Source organism: Eptatretus burgeri, unplaced genomic scaffold, assembly GCF_056783735.1.
Source record: "Eptatretus burgeri isolate ZD-2024b unplaced genomic scaffold, Ebu_testis_v1 Ebu_testis_scaffold_3183, whole genome shotgun sequence".
Classification (NCBI taxonomy): Eukaryota; Metazoa; Chordata; class Myxini; order Myxiniformes; family Myxinidae; genus Eptatretus; species Eptatretus burgeri.
Genome location: NW_028225132.1, coordinates 58802 through 81945, shown reverse-complemented (window position 1 = coordinate 81945; position 23144 = coordinate 58802). Strand labels below are relative to the sequence as shown.

Below are 23144 nucleotides of genomic sequence, written 5' to 3'. Positions count from 1 at the left end.
ATTTTTAACTACAAAAACGATCTTATAATGCTTCATCTTCCTCTCTCACACATGTGGTACTCTTTACTGTTTCACAATGCACTACTCTTCTGCTATTTTAACAGACTGCTCTCATTTCGACCTCTCCTTCATTCCTTGCCGAAAAAATCCAACTATTACAGCGCTTCTTCTCTCCATGCTCTGAATTCGCCTTCATTGCATCCATCAAGAATTGTGTAAAATCGCATCTCTGACCTAAAACTTTTAAAAACCACAGTTTGCCATGGATGCTCGCTTTCCATCAAACATTCTTTTTTTCCAACTTCAGTGCCAACTCACCCCCCTCACCCCTCACTCTCACTCTCAAAGCAACCATCCCACTATTCTCCCTCCAAGCCTCCCTCTCACCTCTCTCAAAAATCCCCCCTCACCTTTCTCCCACCTTTCATCCCCCTCACTCTTCCTTCTCAAAGTTGCCCCCTCTCTTCCACCAACCTTCCTCCCTCCACTGCCCTCTCACCTCCATCTCTTCACTCCACCTCCTCAAATCCTCAACTGCCTTCTTCCTTGTCTCTTGTCCCCCTCTCCCCCAGCACCACAGAGCCTTTTCTCCTCCTCATTCGGCCCCCTCCCCTCGCTGTTCTGCAATACCCCACACTCCTTCAGCAACCCTCCTTACCTGCCCACCTCATCCCTTGTCCTACCCTCCCCCTCCCCCTCCACCTCCTGCACCCAAAGCCTCCTCCCCTTCCTCTTCATTAAAAGTGTGGACCTCAAATATCCGGGGCCTTCGCTCAAACCTTTCAGATCTTTCCATACAGGTTGCCACTGACAAACCAGACATTATCTGCCTAACAGAAACTTTCCTCTCCCAAGACGTGTCTGACTCCCAAGTATCTCTCCCTGGCTACTCCCTCTTACGGTATGACAGACCTGAGCCTCGTCCTGGTGGAGGTGTTGCTCTCTTCATCAAAGACTCTATTCCTCACTCTCCATGCACTGCTCTCACTCCCCCACACCCCCAGGAATACCTCTGGCTTCGGCTTCCCCTCCACTCCCACCTCATGTTTATATGTGTACTGTACCGTCCACCGAACAGTGATGACTCCATCTACACCTCTCTATCCGAAAACATGGACCATCTATCTTCTCATCCAAACTCTCTCTTCCTCTTATGTGGTGACTTCAATTGTCATCACGCCAGTTGGCTCGGTGTGGGTACCTCTCTCACCTGCCATGGCACCTCAGCAAAAGCTTTCTGCGACTCATTGGGACTGACTCAATCGGTCAACTTCCCGACCCGGATCTCAACCAATGGTACTCCATCTCTTCTGGATCTGATTTTGACAAATTTCCCTGACAATATCTGCTGCTCTTCCTTTGCTCCAATTGGTTCTTCTGACCACGTCCTTGTCAAAGTGGACATCTCTCTGGCTGTTATCAGAGAACCACCTCACCGCCGTCGAGTCTGGCATTTCACTCAAGCCGACTGGCAGGGTCTCCGAGCAGCCATCAAACTGACAGACTGGTCTCCTATCACTACTTTCTCAAACATCAACTCATCCTGGGAATTCTTTCAAAGAAACTTGCTCTCCCTCATGCACAGATTTATCCACTCTCATGTTCAGTTGTCTTACCCTTCCTCCCGCCCTTGGTTTACTGAAGCTTGTGGCGAGGCAGTTGTCCTGAAACAACTTGCCTTTGCCTCATGGAAAGCAAACCCAACTGAGGGCAATCTCAGTTCTTTCCACAAAGCTCGGAACAAGTGTGTATCTACCTTCAGGAGAGCCAGAAAACAACATCTTTCTCATCTCAAGTCTGAACTCTCAAACCTCTCTCCCTCCTCAAAATCCTGGTGGCGTTTAATCAAATCTGTTTCTGGTGTATGTTCCCCCTCCATCCCCTCCCTTACCTCAAATGGCCGCACTGCTGATTCCACACGTGATAAAGCTGAATGTCTAAACTCGGTGTTTGCAGCTAAATCTTGTGTCCTAAACCCATCACTATCTCTACCCACTTTACCCAGTCGCACCCAACTGTCCCTGGACTCTGTATCCTTTTCTCCTGACAAGGTGGAGAGCTTGCTTTCAAACCTCGAGTCAGATTCTGCAACCGGTCCAGACGGCATCAGCCCACGTGTCCTCAAAGCCTGCTCTTCTGCTCTTGCTCACCCACTCTCTGTTCTATTCACCCTCTCATTTGCCCAAGGTCATCTGCCATCTGCTTGGAAATCTGCTAACATCACTGCCCTGCATAAAAAGGTGCAAAAACAGATCCCTGTAACTACAGACCAATCAGCCTTCTCCCAATCATCAGCAAGGTGATGGAATCCATCATCGCCTCAGATATGAAATCCTTCCTCTTCTCCAATGGCTTGATTTCCAATCATCAATTTGGTTTCAGACGAGGTCACTCTACCCTGGATATGCTGCTTCTGCTCTCTCATCAATGGATGGAGGTCCTCAATGCCAGACAGGAAATCCGAGCCGTATCCCTGGACATATCACGTGCTTTTGACACAGTCTGGCACCCTGCCCTACTCACCAAACTCTCTTCCCATGGTATTCAAGGCCATCTCCACTCATGGCTCGCAGACTTCCTCTCCTGTCGCAGTCAACGTGTGGCCCTAAATGGAGTTCTTTCATCCCCTCTTCCTGTGCACGCTGGAGTTCCTCAAGGTAGCGTTCTGGGCCCTGTTCTTTTTCTGGTTTTCATCAATGATCTCTCGGACTCTCTGGAAAATCCTCTATTTCTCTTTGCCGACGACTCCACCCTCTGCCGTACCATCTGTCATCCCTCAGACCGGCAAGCAGCAGCTTCTTCACTCACTGCAGATCTGGATAAAATCACAAAATGGTCCAACACGTGGAACATGTCTTTCAATCCAGACAAATCTCACACTCTCACTATGTCTCTTCGAAAGGACCGTTTACAAAACCCCCCCATCCACTTTCTCAACAATCCTCTGGAAGAAGACTTTTCTTTCAAGCTTCTAGGTCTCACTATCTGCCATGACCTTTCCTGGGAAAGTCACATTTCCAACCTCGCCTCAAAAGCCAGTCGCCGACTGGGAATCCTCCGTCGTGCTAAGTCCTTCCTCGGCCCTCTTGAGCTCCTAACCACTTACAAAGCTTTTGTCCGTAGCCTGATGGAGTACTGCTCTCCCCTCTGGGCTGGTGCTCCTGCCTCCCACCTTTCTCGGCTTCACGCTGTCGAAACCAGGGCATTTAAGATCATCGGCATCTCCCGCAATGAAGCTGAGTCTTTGGGCCTCTCACTCAATCACCGCAGGTTGGTCGGTGGTCTTTCTGTCTTCTACCGACTCCTCTCCAGCCTTGCCCCCCCTGCTCTCTCTGCGATTTGTCCCCACCACATTTCCACAGGGCGCTCAAGGTCCGCCAACAACCCCCTTCTGGTAAAACTACCGAAATCACGAATCACTGCTCATCTTCACTCTTTCATTCCTCTTTTTTTCCCGCCTTTGGAATAAACTTCCTCACTCTATTCTTTCCCATTCTTCCCTGCAGGCTTTCAAAACAGCTGTTCACCACCACCTCTTATCTTCCCCCATCCAAATCCTCGATCTTTTCTACCCCCGATAATCCACCCAAGCCCAGTTCCTTCATTTCTCCTGCTTTCCTTCCTGAAAGTCCCTGAAATGTCCATCTTCTCTTCGCCATGTTCCAAGAAAGATCTCACTGTCACACAGTAAATAGAAAGATTGATGATAATATTGTTGTGGGCCGGGGGTTTGGTGAGACCACCAGGGGGTGAAGCTATCTCGGTTTCCCACCAGACTCGCCCGAATTGCAGGCCATCACACACGGATAAGTCCGAGATGTGGTGGGTCACTAACGGACCGTGAACGCCAATAACTCAACTACGTGACCGAGGGTCCTCTGTATAGTTTTCCGGTTACCAAGAAAAATAACCACGTGATCTAATTACAGGGGGACTCGCCCTCGGTACGCCTTGTCCGAATCAGATCACCTGACCGGATCAGATACAGCCGAGCGATATTGCCAATGACATACCGGCTAAAAGGAACGGATCGTTAGGAATAAAGTCCAGGCGAGGTTCGGATACGGACCATGCTGGATCAATGAAAGAAAAGACAAAAACGAGCTGGGAACATTTCCACTAATAATTTATTAACAGGCAGGCGAGGAAAAATATGTGGCACGATTAGTAGTTTTTATTGTTGTGTGGAAGTAGGGACAGGAAGAAAAGTGTGGTGTTCCAATAATACAAGAAACTTACAAAAGCAGACACATAGCAATTATCCCGATATGATTCTTGTGCACTCTTCACTGAAGCGAGGACAGGCACATGACACACACGCACACACACACACACACACACACACACACACACACACACACACACACACACACACACACACACACACACACACACACACACACACACACACACACACACACATCCAGATGAAGAAGGGTTAATGAGAAGAAAGAGGAGAGGAGATGGGGCTAACGGTTTCTCAATATCTTGCACGATTGACCGATTGCACCACCAGTATGTTTTGGGGGGATGCTCCGCTTGGTGATACCTCCCTGACACCTCGCACGTCGTCTCTTGCTTCGTAGCACTTTGAGCAGCTCAACATCGATCCAGAGAATAGGGCAAGACCGTCAGGCGTGAAAGAAGGACTTTTGGTGGAGTCAGAAGCCAGTGGGTGGAGGAAGGCAGAGTCCGCAGCAGTGGGTGGAGAAAGGCAAACAGGATCATGTGGGTGAGTGGAGTCAGGGACGAGGCGGGGAAGAAGACAGATTCAGTAGGTGAGTTGGTGATGAAATTGGAATAAGCAGATGAGGAACGCTGAGCAGGAAAGACGATGACTGACAGCCCCACGAACCATACTTTTCTCGATGTTGTAGTGCGGGCGAGGGTGACGATCCGAAACGACGTGTCGTCACCTCAATCAGGTGCTCTGGTTGGGCCGTGGACAGCACACGGTCCAGCCGTGATGGCCTGCACCAAACTTCCGGGCCGTCCACGGCGACCCGTGGTCAGCACCGGTCAATGCGCTGCCTGTCTGTAAGCCATGCGGCCCAAGGAGTACAGCACGCCTCTGCCTGGCTGCAGCCTCGCCGGGTGGAGAGGCGAGTGGATGTTCGCCATCCGTGCGAGACACCTGGGGTCGCGGTGGTCAGCGAAGACCGATGATAAGATGCTCTGATAAACACATTCACAGACCCGAACAAGGTGTGCCATTCGTCCCCTGCTATGTGTGCGATTATAAATTATCCCGGGGATGCGCGTGTGACCGCCGCCATTGAGCATGCGGTCATTTATAAAATGCAGTGGTGTGTGCAGTGCCGGCCCTGATCTGTGTCATGAAACGAAGGAAAAGGTTGGATATAATTATTAGATGCAGACTTGAATTGAAAAGAGGACAGATACAATTATTAGATGGAGATTTGGATTGAAAAGAGGACAAAGATATAATTATTTAATGGAGATTTGGATTGAAAAGAGGATAGAAATAATTATTTAATGGAGATTTGGATTGAAAAGAGGACAAAGATATAATTACTAGACGCAGAAATGGGTTGAAAAGAGTGAGCTACATGGTTGAAAAGTAAGTTGTTATCATTTGGTGTGTTGTTTTTCCATGGCTGGCTTCCGTGAGGACACCTTGCTTGGATTAGCCTCAGGAATAGCATAACAGAATAAGAATGAGTTCAGAGATTTAATCGGACCGAACCATGAGATTCACACAACGCACTGTCCCGTTTGACCCATTAGACAAGAAGGAAGGGACTATCTGACGTATATTACTGAAATAACTGTCTTGGGACCACTGTATGTTGGATGCCATTATGTTGGACGGATGCGGATCCTGGATCTGCAACAATATCACATATCCCTGAAAATAATTTGGTTTCAGGTGGTTCTGACTTCAAGAAAATGGAGAATCAGTTTAAAACTGATTTTCGAATTTAAAAAAAAACAGTTCTATATTGCTGGACAGTGTTAAATTAATGTTTCATGAAACGTTGACATGCTTGTCATGACTTCTGATTAAGTCAACATAGTAAGACTTTGGTCATAAAGCACATCAAATAGAAAAGAATAGTCAATCCATTTTGCAAGATAAAATTTCACCAAGCGTTAATGGGACAAAGCAGTGCGCGAGGGAATATGGGATGGTGTGCTATCGACAACGTAGTTCTAGTTTAATATTTTGTTTGCCTTCAACTGTGTTTTCATGAATTACAAGACAGACTGAGCTGAAACTTTCATAGGTTTTTTTTTGATACACAGGTTATTTAATACACAAGTATTATTGAAAACAGCTCACCAAAGTGACAGCTCACCAAAGTGATAGCTCACCAAAGGTGTCTCCTCCCTTTAAAATGAGTATTGTTCCACAAGATCTCACTATGACAGCCATTTTGAAGTTCAAGGTAATTACAAGTCTTTACTGCAAGTAAATCTACATTTGTTTTTTGAACCTCGATCAGTACAAATGTTGGTATTGACACCAAATTTAACTTTGATTTTATACAGGATCAGTGGACTTCTTCATGGCAGCCATTTTGAAATCCAAGATGGTCACCATCACCAACTTACACAAAATTAAAATTGTGGATATTTTAAACTCTTTGGCGTAACAAGTGTGGGTGTTCCCACCAAAATGGACTTCATACGACATCCACAGCCTGAGCTATCGTGTCCCCTTGGATGAAGGTATAAATATTGATGAAAAGTCATTTGTGTTCTTTACCAGTGAATGCAGCGCTTTCTCCTGAACCTCGTCTTGTTGAACCAACGAGATGGATTAAACATAATCACACCGACAAACAAAAGGGAGGCAATCACGACGAACACGACATCACGACCCAGGGACATCCCTCCATCCTCAACAGCATCGTTCTGGAAAAGCTGTGGAAATAGACAAGGCCAGGGGTAGGAAACATGTTTATTTCATTTATAATTAAACTAAACAATGTTTTTACAATTACTTTACAAAATCAAAAAGTTCGTGACAAAATAGCATGTTCTTGATAATTTTAGAGAACAAACACAATGGTTCATGGAATGTTCGAGAGTTTACCTTTTGTACCACGCTTGTTAAGGACAGGTTTGTAAGAGGGTTTGGGAAGTAATTTGTAATTTGTTCAGAATGCTGGCGATAGTTCGCCGACGATTTTCAAAATCACCGTGGAATCTTTACCATCCAATATAAATGAGTGTTGGTGGATGAATCCTTCATGTTTAATGTTCCTCCAATGGTTGTAACACACATTACATGTGAAACACCAGGGTGGCAGTTTATGGAGGGATCGAGATTTGAACCCAGGCTCAGAGGTGAATGTGTAAACTGTGAAACTCCACCAGCCCTGAGATGGATCTTCCTGGGGATCAATTTCCACTGCACACGGAGTGCAATGTGTGGTACCAGATACACTCAAGGTATACCGTGAAGATTCCTCCATCGACACGAACATGAAGGAGATTTTACCTTGAAGGGACAAATTCCAAGTTTACTTGGTGCGGAAAGTTCACCTGCAGTTTCCAACCAAAGATAAACTCTCTTAATGTTCCTCATCACATCGTCAGGGTAAAGATGGATCACAACAATTTAAAGGACAAACAAGGAAGAGTAAATATGGGATTTCAACTGTGCACCAACACTCACTGACCTACTCCTTGTTCAAGGCGACTCCTGGAATCTTTGATTTCCATAAAAAAAGTGTTGTAAGACAAGACAGCCGACTTAAGAGGAATGAAAAATGGTGAAGCAGTGGGACCTGATGAGATACCATTGTAAGGATGGACCTGCCTTGGTGAATATGGGGTTCAGGTGTTCAATGAACATTGAACTGGGTTATGATGAGAGAGGACATTCCAAGGACATGGAGGGGAAACATTCTGGGATCATTATTTAATATTCCACTCTCCAGATGTCGATGTTTTAGATGAACCTTGAAGTTGGGAATATGGAATGTTTCTTTATGGTTTCTGGTCATTTAAGGTTTCCTGAATGAGAAACTGTTTGATGACCCTCTATCATCATTTAACATTGATTTTATACACACATTTTAAAAACACCGGGTTTGAGTACTAAACGTCTCCTATTCAGGGGGTGTGTTGGGTGTGTTGGGTGTGTTGGGTGTTTTGGGTGTGTTGGGTGTTTTGGGTGTATGATCCAATCCTACAGCAGGCATGATGGTTCGGTGTCATCAAGCTCTATCTCAGAGGTCCAACTTGTTGAAGCTCCACACCTCCTCCCCCACACCCCACACCTCCTCACCCACACCCCCCCCCAACCTCTCCCCCCACACTCCCACCATCGAAAATCCGAAGTCCAGGCTGGGCCTGATATCCCAAACTATAATTAAAAACAACTCCCCCCGTGCTGTGAACCTTCCCCGAGTTCAGTACGTTATTTCTCACAATCCCTACTTACCTGCTGTGGTCGCGACGCTCCACTTCCGAGGACGGTGATCACGAACACCGCGATGAGAAACCACGACATGTCTGGTGTTCACTAATCCACGGACTGACGATTTAACGATACAGCTCTGTTATGTGTTGAGATCTCCCTGTTGTTGGAATTCTCATTGTAACCACGAACAACCACTGTGACGTCACAGTGTGGTCACGCCCCTTTCTCTCGTTTCTGTTCATATTTTCACCTCGATATAATTATTTACGTATTTTTTGTTCTGATTAAGCTCTTCCGGTGAAAACCACGTGACCCAAGGTTGATTAACATCTCGTGTTTTGTGTTTCAATCATTTTTACACCAATGAGAAGAGGATTTAAAAACGTTCAGTTTGATAAGTTGGGATATTGATAATACTGACATTGTACAACGGACGTGTGTTTACTCCATTGATGTTTTTAATGTTAAACCTTGTTATAAAGGAGTTCACTCAGTGAGTAATGGTGCACGTCCTGATTCATCTTCGTCTCTTTGTTATTCCTGTGAACATTTATTTTTGTGTGTGTGTGTGTGTGTGTGTGTGTGTGTGTGTGTGTGTGTGTGTGAACGTGCGTACGTAATAAATAGATAGCCTTGAATGGATTCCCATCCCATAATCCCGTTTTCTCAACACATCCTCCACCGAAAGTGGACGAAGGTGAAGTTTTCACCCCTATCCATCTGTTGTTGGTTCCTTGGGAAATCGAGGATTCGTGAGTTTCGTGGAGTTCGGTGGTGGAGTACTCAGGGCCGCCGAGAGCCACAATGGGCCCGGGGGGGCGGATACCAAGTGAAGACCCCCTTCGTCCAGCCCCTGCGCCACAAAGAAACTAAATTTCCCTGATTTCCCAATTGTGTTGTCTACCTTCCTCGAGTACACTACATCATCATTTCTGACAATCCCTACTTACCTGCTGCGGTGGACGGGACGCTCCACTTCCGAGGACGGTGAACACGAACACCGCGATGACAAACCACGACATGTCTGGTGTACGGCTGTCCACGAACTGACGATTTAACGACACACCTCTGTCTTAAGATTTTCCTGTTGTTGGAATTGTTATTGTAACCATGAACAACCACTGTGATGTCACAATAGACTGTGGCCACGCCCCCTTTTCATCATTTCTATTGAAATCTCATGTAATATTTATATATTTTTTATATACAATTGTTCAAATTAATCTCTTCCAGTGAAAACCACGTGACCCAACGTTGATGAATAACACGGATCTTTTGTCTTTCAAATATTTTACATCATTGAGAACAGGATTTTAAAACGTTCATTTTGATAAGTTGGGACACTGATTATTGACGCTGTGCAACAGATGTGTGTTTATTTCATTTACTCGTGCACCCACTCCCTTGAGAAGTGGCAGTGAGGATCCTATGACGAGTCCTGGTGTAGAATATAGATCACAGTAGATCTCGGTTCCAGTCCGTGATTCTGTGGTGGAGACGATCAGCATGGAATGCCTAAAGGATGTCGGGATTCCTCCAAATTTCTCTCATTTTCCTGTTAAACAGCAGCACCGACTGTTGAAAAAGGTAATCCATCCGTGTTTGTGTTTTATATAAATATTTATTTTTATTTCTGCTCTGTGTTTTCCATGAAACGCCACGATAAGCTATTTATACACGTCAACACGACATTTGTCCAAGGAAGAACCCCTTCGGGAGGAAGTATTATTCGTATTAATATTTCTTTGTGATAACATTGATATTATCCTTTTGTTATTCAGATTGTTGTGAGAAACGGCATTGGAAAAACGTCACAATTAGCTATTTTCCCACGGATATACACCTTAAAACGGACCTCGCCCCCAAGGTGGAGGGGATCAAATAAAATCGCCACAAGCTCCATCGTTTGACCCTCAGTCCTCCAGTCAAGTTTGATTGAGATTGGATAAATATATAACAACCGAATGTATCGCGGTCAAAAAACACACAGAGACAGAGAGAGAGAGAGACACCAAATTGTGTAATTCAGTGTGATGATGTAATTAATGATAAACCTTGTAATAAAGGAGTTTGGACAGTGAATAATGGTTCACCTTGCTCTTCGTTTATATCTCTATGGTATTGGTGTGAACATTCAATCTTTGTGTGAATATCCGTGGAAAAATGGACGTATAAACAAATAAGTAGGCCTCACCTTCAATAGATTCCCATCCACCATCCCGTTTTCTCAATACATTCTCCACTGAAGGGTAACGAAGGTGATGTTTTCACTCTTATCCATCTGTTTGTTTGTTACTTGTGAAATTGAAGATTCGTAAGTATCAGGGAGTTCGGTGGTCGAGCAATGTCCTCCATCAGTAACGATGGAATGGGGGAAAAATGGCGGCCCCACCAAAGGCGCACCAAATGATCCGTTGGAAACTCGCCTGGAGTGATGTAATACGTCATGAATGGCTGAAACGTTTATTCTCGAACATTTTCATTCATAAATAACTGGAACTACACTCAGTGGAGCGCACACCTCCGCCAGGTAAAGCAGGTTACATTTTGTTTCTCACCGATGGGCTGGATCTGGATCCGGATGTGAAGCAAAGTGTAATCACCTTGTTCATGTCACCGACACAACTCGTCCACAACTTTTTAACATTGTGAGTTCACAGAAAGTGAAGGTATTGTGAGGCTCATGATGTACGAGTGCAGCGGTGAAGAAAGACCTGGTGATGACAAGGCAGATCACTGACGAGGTCTATTCCTGCAAGCTGATTGATAGTACATACATTGCGTCTCTGTCCAGTTGCAAAGATCCATGTGGACACACCATACAATATGAGAGAGGTGGAAGTCATGTGCATGGATGAACCCATTTGTGATCTTGTGATTGGTATAAAACCAGGAGCACGAGAGGTCAAGGATCCAGACGCAAACTGGATTCCACAGCTGGCACAAGCAGGAGTGACCAGGGCACAGACCACGTGCAACAAGGATGACACCAAACCATTGATAGTGTCACAATCTGACATCCCTGAGGTAACTGTGCAAGAGGTTGAGCAAGCTCAGAAAGAAGATGTCTCCCTTCAAAGGTTGTGGAAGGAGGTGCAGGATAACAGAGATCATCAGGCATGGGGCAAGAGCAAGTACAGGCTCAAAGTCCAGAAAGGTTTTTTACACTGTATCCACGCAACTGACAGGACCGAGGAAAGTGAAGCAAATCATCGTTCCCTCCAAATATCAGGAGGCCGTGATGAAAGTTTTCGCATCATGGGTGATGAAGATTGTGGTCAAGTTTCATCCAAATTGTGTGTTTATGTAGTTTTGGAGAAGAAAGGAAATACCTTATTTGGTTGGGCGGTCAAACCGGGACAAACATTGACCACCCTTACACCCTCATTTTTAGCTCACTTGGAACATAGTTCCGGAGAGCTTATGGGATGGCATGTAGTCCGTCAGTCTGTCCATCCACAAACACTTTGCAGCTTCTTCTCGAAAACAACACACACAATTTCAATGAACATTCACCACAACCTTCATCACGGAGGAAGTACCAAAGTTTGTTCACGGCATGAACAAAAACAAAAAAAAAATCAAATGGGCGTCTGACAGAGTTTATGAGGGGGGGGGGTTGGCTCACAACATATGCATTTCCTTCCTTCCCCAGAACTTTAATTTCCTTTCACAGACAATTTCGATGAAACTTAAACACAACCTTTATCACCCATGATCTCACAAAGTTTGTTCAGGACATTAAAAAAAACACATGGGTATTTACTTTCTTCTCCGTGATGTATTTTGTGGGTGGTGGCCTGGTGTTGGCTTAGTGGTTAGGGTGGTGGCTTGGGATCCTCGGGGTCCTGAGTTCGAGCCCCGCTTTCCACTGAATTAACGTCAGGGGGGTTGACTCAGCCTGTCATCCTTCCGAGGTCGGTGAAATGAGCATCAGTATTCTGGTAATTATCCCTGCGTGTTGAAGGCGACAAAAGGGTTGGCGTCAGGAAGGGCATCCAGCCGTAAAAAAAAAAAAACTGCCACAACAAAGAGGACCATGATTGGAGCCCGCAAAAAGCTGACCCCTGCTCAGGGAAAAAGGCTTTAAAACGGTGTGATGATCATGTATTTTGTGGGTCATCCATATCAGTTAGTGATTCCTTGGTTATCTTATCCAGCCGCAAACAGGTGAGCGCCCAGGGGTATTTGCCCGATGTTTAAAAAATATAATCGTGTTTAACGCCTAACTCCTCCTTTACCATTGTGATGTGGCGAGAGAGGTTTAACAAGACATAATATGTATATGTTTCATATGGAGTTCCACATTTCATATTATATTACGAGCAAGTACCATCCATCACTTCGCTGACAGGAATACGAAGCGGGGTGGCGGGTGATGGGAGAGAGAGGGAGACAGTTGGGAGAGAGCAAATAAGACCAATGCTTACCTTTCCGTGATATTTAACCCCCCGGGGATCTTTGACAGGTCGAGGGTTAAACATGACCTTCACCGCCGCGCCTCAACACAGAGTGCCATTTCCTGTGTGTTTTGTATTTTACGGCGATGGCCCCGCTTCACACAGGGGCAACAAAGGTTTCATTGGCTTGAACTGGAGATGCGGATATGGGAGGGTAGAATGCAGTCATTGTTGCTGTGTTTGCTTCTTGATGTCACGGAGTTCCTGCCGCTCTGGTATAATGTTAATCTTTGTGCACTTCTATCTTCCTGTCCTTCTGCCTTTCAAGAAAATTGCAAAACATTATCAGTGGGTGAGGCAACACCAGAGGGACTGCAGGGCCAACACAGACTGTTGATGTGAGATGTGAACGTTATTTTTTATATGTATCTACGTGGAAGTGACGAGTGGATAATGAAAGATCACACAGAAATATTAACATTAATAACAGACTCTAGAAGTTATCGTATGTGCAGAAATGAAACAAAGCCATGGACACTGGCATCTCCAGGTGTTTATAAGCGATTTGAATTTATGAATAATGAAGATGAGGCATTCGATGATAAGATTGAGGAAAGTGAAAAAATATTTGTCACCACTTTATCTTTAAGAAATTGTTGTGGCCTATTCCAAGTCAAGGCACTGTTGAGCAGGCCAAAAAAATGCAAAAATAAATAAATTAATTAATACCCCCCAAAAAAACACGAACAGCGAGGGACAGCAAAGTGATGAAGGATGAGCCTTTTTTTAAGGTTAATTAAATAATGCCGTTAATTATCTTCAATAGGGGTGTTTGAATGAAGCCAAACAACCGGTTTTCATTCTTGCACTCCCTTGGAGTTCCCTCAACATCCTTGTAAAGTTTCAGGCTGTGAGGTTTCATGGTCTTGGAGTTATTGAGGACACACACACACACACACACACACACACACACACACACACACACACACACACACACACACACACACACACACAATTATCCATAGACAGACAAACAAGGAAATGACAAATTGAAAAACATGGACGTAAAAAGGGTGTAAGTGATTAAATTAGGTGTATGGAAGGTTTCAGTACCTGTCGTTCTGGAGACTCACGTTTCTTTAAAAAAACATCTTGGATCGACCATCTGTAAGAGTCTAATGTTTCATCCTACCTTGCTGGAGCGCTTAGGAGATGGAGTGATGATGGATCCACTGCCAAACATGACACCTTCTCCAGTGGCCATGACTACAACTTCTTCGTTTGCACACACATCAACAAAAGGAAATCAAAACAACTGGACAGCGACATCATCGTAACCTCCATCATTATCAATCCTTCCAACACAATCCTGGAAATACTGTATCCTCTCAATTGCTTTCTGCATCTCAATTCAATTTTGCCTTTGTTTTGCCTTCAATTTCACACCTTTATTTTCATCATCACAAACTCCCACTGGATTTGCACTGAAGTTTTTCAAACAATTTCAATGATCATCCAGGTGTGCAGAATGACTTTTATACAGATACATTAACAATCATGCGAGACTTCTACCAACGGGAAGATTTGCTTGGTGCTTGTAAGTTTTAGAATCCAGCAAAATATGTGTTTGTCCTCAACACTTCTGAGGCACAGACAAAATGGGACATGATGCAGGTGAAGAACAGGTAGTTTAGACAAAGTTTTAAATTGTAATTTGTAATGTAAAGCAAGAATCTTGTCAACTTACGTTCCAACCGGAAGGATGGTTTCAGGTGAGGGTTGGAGGAGGGAACGAGCACCTCTTCTGAGGGACCTTTGGAAAAACAATAGAAATATGAAAGCTTAGACACATTGATATCTCAATCAGTTTGATAACTTGTTCAAAAAAGAAAACAAAAGGAAAGGCCTGGATGGAACAGGCAACAGATGACAAGGTGAATCAGGTGATCTCATCCAATCGAAGGGAGTTCAAGTTGTTGTTTATTCTGCATGGGGATGATCACCCCAAGAAGTTACCTTCCCACAAAAATAATTACAATTATCTCCACAATTAAGGACACTTCTTCATGGAAGGAAGTATTTACATCAATGTCTGTAAAAGACGAAGTCTCAAAACAAATTTTTCTTGATGTTTTGATCTTGTGGTTGGCTGTGTTTGCACCCATTGTGTGTTCAACCCACCTGGCACAAAGTATTGAAGAGTGCTTACCTGTTGAAGATACTGCATACAATATGGCTTCTGCTGTTGCTGCCATCATCAGGGTGAGGCTTCCGTTCGCGAGCCAGCCAATGAACAATGTAAGATGGTGATAGATTGATTTTCACCATCAACAAGATCCCACCATGGTTTTCCTCATCTTTCCTTCCTTCACTATGAAAGTTCAGGTTCCTGTCCTCATGAAATGCAAGATGTCCATCAGGAGTGAACTCCCTGTCCATGACTGTCCGATCAAAAGATGTTTCAGTGATTGCTCCAATATGATCTCAGGTACATTCACGTGTTTGAAAGAGACCCTGCGTCAAAGTGAATTTGTTTCAACGGAATATTCTCATGAAATGTTTTTTTTTTTGTTTTTTTTTTTCCTCCTTTAATGTTTTTTTTTTTGTTTTTTTTGTGTTTTTTTCCCCTTTAAGCTTTTTTTTGTGTTTTTTTCCCCCTTTAATATTTTTTTCCCCCTTTAATATTTTTTTCCCCCTTAAATGTGTCACGGAGGAGTCTGTTATAGGAGGTGGGAGATGAGGAGGGAAGGTCGTTATCTCTGGAGATGAGGCTTGCCCTTGGGATTCTTCAGGAGGACTACTTTATCTCCTTTGATGGTATATCTCCCGTTTGGGTCACTTTCCCTCTTTTTTTCAAGATCACTCAGCAGCATCTCTTGTTTTTCTCTTTGGAGCTGAGTGTAATCCGGAGTGATAAAAATGTTTTTTGTCCAGAGAGAGGGATCAGTTAAATTGCGAACCTTCTTGTTATTGGTAAGAACAAGATTCCGATCCGACTCACAACTGAACACAACTTTCATTGGTCTGAATCTGTTCTCAATGTACCGTCCAACACGGAAAGTGCGTACGGGCTCTATGTTCAGGTTCATGGCTTTAATTAATTTTGTCACAACCTCCTTGTCATGTTCCCCTTTTCCCTCCTTCACTCCACGGAACATGAGGTTATTTTTACGCCTTTCTATCTCCGCTGGTTCATCATTGACAAGCTTGGACTGAGACGAGTGGTGAGGCTTACGTTCGGCCGGCAGCTGATCAACATCATGCTGTTTCACTTGTTGTTTCCTGCCTTCACAGAGAGGCTTCGGTTGGCGTTGAAGAACAACACTGTACTGTTGTCGCTGCTGCCGCCCTTCATCACTTTGTGGCTTTGGTTCAGGTGGGAGCAAATCAACATCCTGCTGTTTCAGTTGTTGCTTCTGTCGCCCATCATCAGTTATGAGAAGCACTTCTTCATCGACTCCTTCCTCAGCAAGTTTTCCTGCTTTTTGCCATTTGGTTTCTCTCTCCAGGACCTGTTGCTCCCTCAACTCCACATGACGTTTCTTCTCTCTTATCTGTTCTTCTCTTTCCATGAGAATCAACTCTCTTGTTTTCCAGGCAACTTCACATTGCTCTCTGTGTTCTTGTTCCTTTTTCTCTCTCAGACGAGACTCTCCCTCCGATTTATTCAGATTACATTGTCGATTATGAAGCTTCTCTCCCTTTTGGTGGATATGGAGCTGCTGTTTCTTTCGCTCTTCATCTTTCCCGTTCATGAAGGCATCAAACACGCCCTGTCGCTCCAGCTCCTGTTCCTGATATATCAGCAATTCTTTCTCTCTTTGCTGAACATCTTGCTTCCACTTTTTAACTTCTAACATTCTCTTTTCTACTTCAACCATTTTCTTCTTACGTTCTGTGTTTTTACGCTTTTCCCAGATCCAAACTTCAAATTTCTCATCCTCAAAATCCTTTTCCCAATTAGATCGTCTAGATTCTTCCTGCTCCCTTATCTTTAACTCATCTTGTTTCTTCCTCTCCTGTTCATTTATTTTCTTCTGCTCTGCTTCCTTCTTCTCTTTCTGCTGTTCCTCCTCTCGTTTCCTCCGTTCATCTTCCTCCTTTAACCACAATTCTTTGTTCAATTTCCTTTGCGCTTCCATTTCCATGAACTCACGTTCTCTGTCCTGAACAAACTTCTCTCTTTTGATGAGATCTCCTTTTTTTTGGAGCAACATCTTTTCTTTTTCCTGAAGTTGTTCTTTCTGTGCTTGTAAAACTTTATTTTGCTCCTCTTGATAATGTTCTTCCTCTTGTTCTTCATTTCCGAAGTTCTGTTTCACTGTGAACTCCATTTTTTCCTTCACATCATGAACCTCAGTTCCCTCCAGTTTCTGCATTTCAAGGAGTTTGTTTTCCTGAACATCATTTACCAATGGTGGCTCATCTTTCAGTTGTCTCCTTTTGATTTTACATCCACATTTCACACTGCAAGAGAAACAAACATTCTCAGTTCAAGGTAAAATGAAGTATTCCATCACCTGTAAAGAGTTGAATACATGGTTTTGTAAAACATAAACAAACATTCTCAGTTCAAGGTAAAATGAAGTATTCAATCACCTGTAAAGAGTTGAATACATGGTTTTGTAAAACATAAACAAACATGTTCCACGAGTGTTACAATGCTACAGGATACGGAATATCGAGCTTGCAGATGTAACTTAAACAAGGTCCAAATGATCGGTGTGGAACGATGAATCACACTTGATTATTTAAATAATTTAATGTAATGGTGGAGGATGTTGTGAACCTTTGTGTTTGTTTTTGATGAAGAAGGAAATCATGTAACTTTTTGTAAATTATCTCTCACTTCACTGGAATTCCATTGGAAACATGTTTTCATGACGTCATTTGGTGGCCATCTTGGATTTAAAAATATCCGCCATCTCAGAAGAACAACCAACTTATTCCTTGGAAATCAACACTTAATAAGTGAGTTTTACTTTTTATTCACAACAAGTGTTCAATAATAAACCTTTTAAAATCTTCCTAAAGACATCATTGTTACTTTGTGTGAACAAAAAAAATTCCAATCAGAGGTTTAAACTTGTGTCACGTGGGTTGGACATGGTTCACATCATGAACTGTTTCAACAATTAAATTACTTCACTCATACATCACAGACGAAAATAATGGGATATGGACTTTTTAGAATATTCACCATCGATCGAATTAAAAAAGAAAGAGCTCAAAGAAAAGAAAGATCTCACTGTCACACAGTAAATAGAAAGATTGATGATAATATTGTTGTGGGCCGGGGGTTTGGTGAGACCACCAGGGGGTGAAGCTATCTCGGTTTCCCACCAGACTCGCCCGAATTGCAGGCCATCACACACGGATAAGTCCGAGATGTGGTGGGTCACTAACGGACCGTGAACGCCAATAACTCAACTACGTGACCGAGGGTCCTCTGTATAGTTTTCCGGTTACCAAGAAAAATAACCACGTGATCTAATTACAGGGGGACTCGCCCTCGGTACGCCTTGTCCGAATCAGATCACCTTACCGGATCAGATACAGCTGAGCGATACTGCCAATGACATACCGGCTAAAAGGAACGGATCGTTAGGAATAAAGTCCAGGCGAGGTTCGGATACGGACCATGCTGGATCAATGAAAGAAAAGACAAAAACGAGCTGGGAACATTTCCACGAATAATTTATTAACAGGCAGGCGAGGAAAAATATGTGGCACGATTAGTAGTTTTTATTGTTGTGTGGAAGGAGGGACAGGAAGAAAAGTGTGGTGTTCCAATAATACAAGAAACTTACAAAAGCAGACACATAGCAATTATCCCGATATAATTCTTGTGCACTCTTCACTGAAGCGAGGACAGGCACATGACACACACGCACACACACACACACACACACACACACACACACACACACACACACACACACACACACGCACGCACGCACGCACACACACACATCCAGATGAAGAAGGGTTAATGAGGAGAAAGAGGAGAGGAGATGGGGCTAACGGTCTCTCAATATCTTGCACGATTGACCGATTGCACCACCAGTATGATTTGGGGGGATGCTCCGCTTGGTGATACCTCCCTGACAGCTAGCACGTCGTCTCTTGCTTCGTCGCACTTTGAGCAGCTCAACATCGAACCAGAGAATAGGGCACGACCGTCAGGCGTGAAAGAAGGACTTTTGGTGGAGTCAGAAGCCAGTGGGTGGAGGAAGGCAGAGTTCGGAGCAGTGGATGGAGAAAGGCAAACAGGATCATGTGGGTGAGTGGAGTCAGGGACGAGGCGGGGAAGAAGACGGATTCAGCAGGTGAGTTGGTGATGAAATTGGAATAAGCAGATGAGGAACGCTGAGCAGGAAAGACGATGACCGACAGCCCCACGAACCATACTTTTCTCGACGTTGTAGTGCGGGCGAGGGTGACGATCCGAAACGACGTGTCATCACCTGAATCAGGTGCTCTGGTTAGGGCCCTGGACAGCACACGGTCCAGCCGTGATGGCCTGCACCAAACTTCCGGGCCGTCCACGGCGACTCGTGATCAGCGCCGGTCAATGCGCTGCCTGTCTGTAAGCCATGCGGCCCAAGGAGTACAGCGTGCCTCTGCCTGGCTGCAGCCTCGCCGGGTGGAGAGGCGAGTGGATGTTCGCCATCCGTGAGAGACACCTGGGGTCGCGGTGGTCAGCGAAGACCGATGGTAAGATGCTCTGATAAACACATTCACAGACCCGAACAAGGTGTGCCATTCGTCCCCTGCTATGTGTGCGATTATAAATTATCCCGGGGATGCGCGTGTGACCGCCGCCATTGAGCATGCGGTCATTTATAAAATGCAGTGGTGTGTGCAGTGCCGGCCCTGATCTGTGTCATGAAACGAAGGAAAAGGTTGGATATAATTATTAGATGCAGACTTGGATTGAAAAGAGGACAGATACAATTATTAGATGGAGATTTGGATTGAAAAGAGGACAAAGATATAACTATTTAATGGAGATTTGGATTGAAAAGAGGATAGAAATAATTATTTAATGGAGATTTGGATTGAAAAGAGGACAAAGATATAATTACGAGACACAGAAATGGGTTGAAAAGAGTGAACTACATGGTTGAAAAGTATGTTGTTCTCATTTGGTGTGTTGTTTTTCCATGGCTGGCTTCCGTGAGGACACCTTGCTTGGATTCGCCTCAGGAATAGCGAAACAGAATAAGAATGAGTTCAGAGATTTAATCGGACCGAACCATGAGATTCACACAACGCACTGTCCCGTTTGACCCATTAGACAAGAAGGAAGGGACTATCTGACGTATATTACTCAAATAACTGTCTTGGGACCACTGTATGTTGGATGCCATCATGTTGGACGGATGCGGATCCTGGATCCGCAACAATATCACATATCCCTGAAAATAATTTGGTTTCAGGTGGTTCTGACTTCAAGAAAATGGAGAATCAGTTTAAAACTGATTTTTTAATTAAAAAAAAAACAGTTCTATATTGCTGGACAGTGTTAAATTAATGTTTCATGAAACGTTGACATGCTTGTAATGACTTCTGATTGAGTAAACATAGTAAGACTTTGGTCATAAAGCACATCAAATAGAAAAGAATAGTCAATCCATTTTGCAAGATAAAATTTCACCGAGCGTTAATGGGACAAAGCAGTGCGCGAGGGAATATGGGATGGTGTGCCATCGACAACGTAGTTCTCGTTTAATATCTTGTTTGCCTTCAACTGTGTTTTCATGAATTACAAGACAGACTGAGCTGAACCTTTCACAGGTTTTTTTTTGATACACAGGTTATTTAATACACAAGTACAATTGAAAACAGCTCACCAAAGTGACAGCTCACCAAAGTGATAGCTCACCAAAGGTGTCCTCTCCCTTTAAAATGAGTATTGTTCCACAAGATCTCACTATGACAGCCATTTTGAAGTTCAAGGTAATTACAAGTCTTTACTGCAAGTAAATCTACATTTGTTTTTTGAACCTCGATCAGTACAAATGTTGGTATTTACACCAAATTTAACTTTGATTTTATACAGGATCAGTGGACTTCTTCATGGCAGCCATTTTGAAATCCAAGATGGTCACCATCACCAACTTACACAAAATTAAAATTGTGGGTTTTTTAAACTCTTTGGCGTAACAAGTGTGGGTGTTCCCACCAAAATGGACTTCATACGACATCCACAGCCTGAGCTATCGTGTCCCCTTGGATGAAGGTATAAATATTGATGAAAAGTCATTTGTGTTCTTTACCAGTGAATGCAGCGCTTTCTCCTGAACCTCGTCTTGTTGAACCAACGAGATGGATTAAACATAATCACACCGACAAACAAAAGGGAGGCAATCACGACATCACGACCCAGGGACATCCCTCCATTCTCAACAGCATCATTCTGGAAAAGTTGTGGAAATAGACAAGGCCAGGGGAAGGAAACATGTTTATTTCATTTATAATTAAACTAAACAATGTTTTTACAATTACTTTACAAAATCAAAAAGTTCGTGACAAAATAGCATGTTCTTGAAAATTTTAGAGAACAAACACAATGGTTCATGGAATGTTCGAGAGTTTACCTTTTGTACCACGCTTGTTAAGGACAGGTTTGTAAGAGGGTTTGGGAAGTAATTTTTAATTTGTTCAGAATGCTGGCGATAGCTCGCCGACCATTTTCAAAAAACAGCGTAGAATCTTTACCATCCAATATAAATGAGTGTTGGTGGATGAATCCTTCATGTTTAATGTTCCTCCAATGGTTGTAACACACATTACACGTGAAACACCAGGGTGGCAGTTTATGGAGGGATCGAGATTTGAACCCAGGCTCAGAGGTGAATGTGTAAACTGTGAAACTCCACCAGCCCTGAGATGGATCTTCCTGGGGATCAATTTCCACTGCACACGGAGTGCAATGTGTGGTACCAGATACACTCAAGGTATACCGTGAAGATTCCTCCATCGACACGAACATGAAGGAGATTTTACCTTGAAGGGACAAATTCCAAGTTTACTTGGTGCGGAAAGTTCACCTGCAGTTTCCAACCAAAGATAAACTCTCTTTATGTTCCTCATCACATCGTCACGGTAAAGATGGATCACAACAATTTAAAGGACAAACAAGGAAGAGTAAATATGGGATTTCAACTGTGCACCAACACTCACTGACCTACTCCTTGTTCAAGGCTACTCCTGGAATCTTTGATTTCCATAAAAAAAGTGTTGTAAGACAAGACAGCCGACTTAAGAGGAATGAAAAATTGTGAAGCAGTGGGACCTGATGAGATACCATTGTAAGGATGGACCTACCTTGGTGAATATGGGGTTCAGGTGTTCAATAAACCATTGAACTGGGTTATGATGAGAGAGGACATTCCAAGGACATGGAGGGGAAACATTCTGGGATCATTATTTAATATTCCACTCTCCAGATGTAGATGTTTTAGATGAACCTTGAAGTTGGGAATATGGAATGTTTCTTTGTGGTTTCTGGTCATTTAAGGTTTCCTGAATGAGAAACTGTATGATGACCCTCTGTCATCATTTAACATTGATTTTACACACACATTTTAAAAACACCGGGTTTGAGTACTAAACGTCTCCTATTCAGGGGGTGTGTTGGGTGTGTTGGGTGTGTTGGGTGTTTTGGGTGTGTTGGGTGTTTTGGGTGTATGATCCAATCCTACAGCAGGCATGATGGTTCGGTGTCATCAAGCTCTATCTCAGAGGTCCAACTTGTTGAAGCTCCACACCTCCTCCCCCACACCCCACACCTCCTCCCCCACATCCCACACCTCCTCACCCACACCCCCTTCCTCTCCCCCAACCTCTCCCCCCACACTCCCACCATCGAAAATCCGAAGTCCAGGCTGGGCCTGATATCCCAAACTGTAATAAAAACAACTCCCCCCGTGCTGTGAACCTTCCCCGAGTTCAGTACGTTATTTCTCACAATCCCCACTTACCTGCTGTGGTCGGGACGCTCCACTTCCGAGGACGGTGATCACGAACACCGCGATGAGAAACCACGACATGTCTGGTGTTCACTGATCCACGGACTGACGATTTAACGATACAGCTCTGTTATGTGTTGAGATCTCCCTGTTGTTGGAATTCTCATTGTAACAACGAACAACCACTGTGACGTCACAGTGTGGTCACGCCCCTTTCTCTCGTTTCCGTTCATATTTTCACCTCGATATAATTATTTACGTATTTTTTGTTCTGATTAAGCTCTTCCGGTGAAAACCACGTGACCCAAGGTTGATTAACATCTCGTGTTTTGTGTTTCAATCATTTTTTCACCAATGAGAAAAGGATTTAAA

At 43.9% G+C, this 23144-nt stretch overlaps 2 protein-coding genes across 3 annotated transcripts in view; one reads left to right on the top strand and one right to left on the bottom strand.

Annotated features, from left to right (window-relative positions):
- The window catches only part of LOC147006373 (uncharacterized), a 45403-nt gene extending 36487 nt beyond the window's left edge, over positions 1-8916 (top strand). Inside the window, exons 3-4 of one of the 2 annotated variants that reach the window (XR_015054891.1) lie at positions 6734-6912; positions 7270-8916. Coding sequence is in view for 1 of the 2 variants with exons in the window: in XM_085869001.1 (XP_085725127.1) it covers positions 6734-6755 (22 nt within the window). In the remaining variant the exon portion in view is untranslated. Of the gene's footprint in view, positions 1-6733; positions 6913-7269 lie in introns of those variants that run through there. The other variant, XM_085869001.1, reaches the window with a different exon arrangement.
- A 5849-nt stretch (positions 8917-14765) lies between these two features.
- On the bottom strand, positions 14766-22853 carry LOC147006372 (uncharacterized). The gene is made up of 3 exons (XM_085869002.1): positions 22785-22853; positions 21078-21217; positions 14766-17262 (listed from the first exon to the last, which is right to left on the bottom strand). Exons 1-3 carry the CDS (start codon positions 22851-22853, stop codon positions 15549-15551), a joined length of 1923 nt encoding a protein of 640 aa, XP_085725128.1. The 3' UTR covers positions 14766-15548.
- Between the last annotated feature and the right edge of the window lie 291 nt (positions 22854-23144).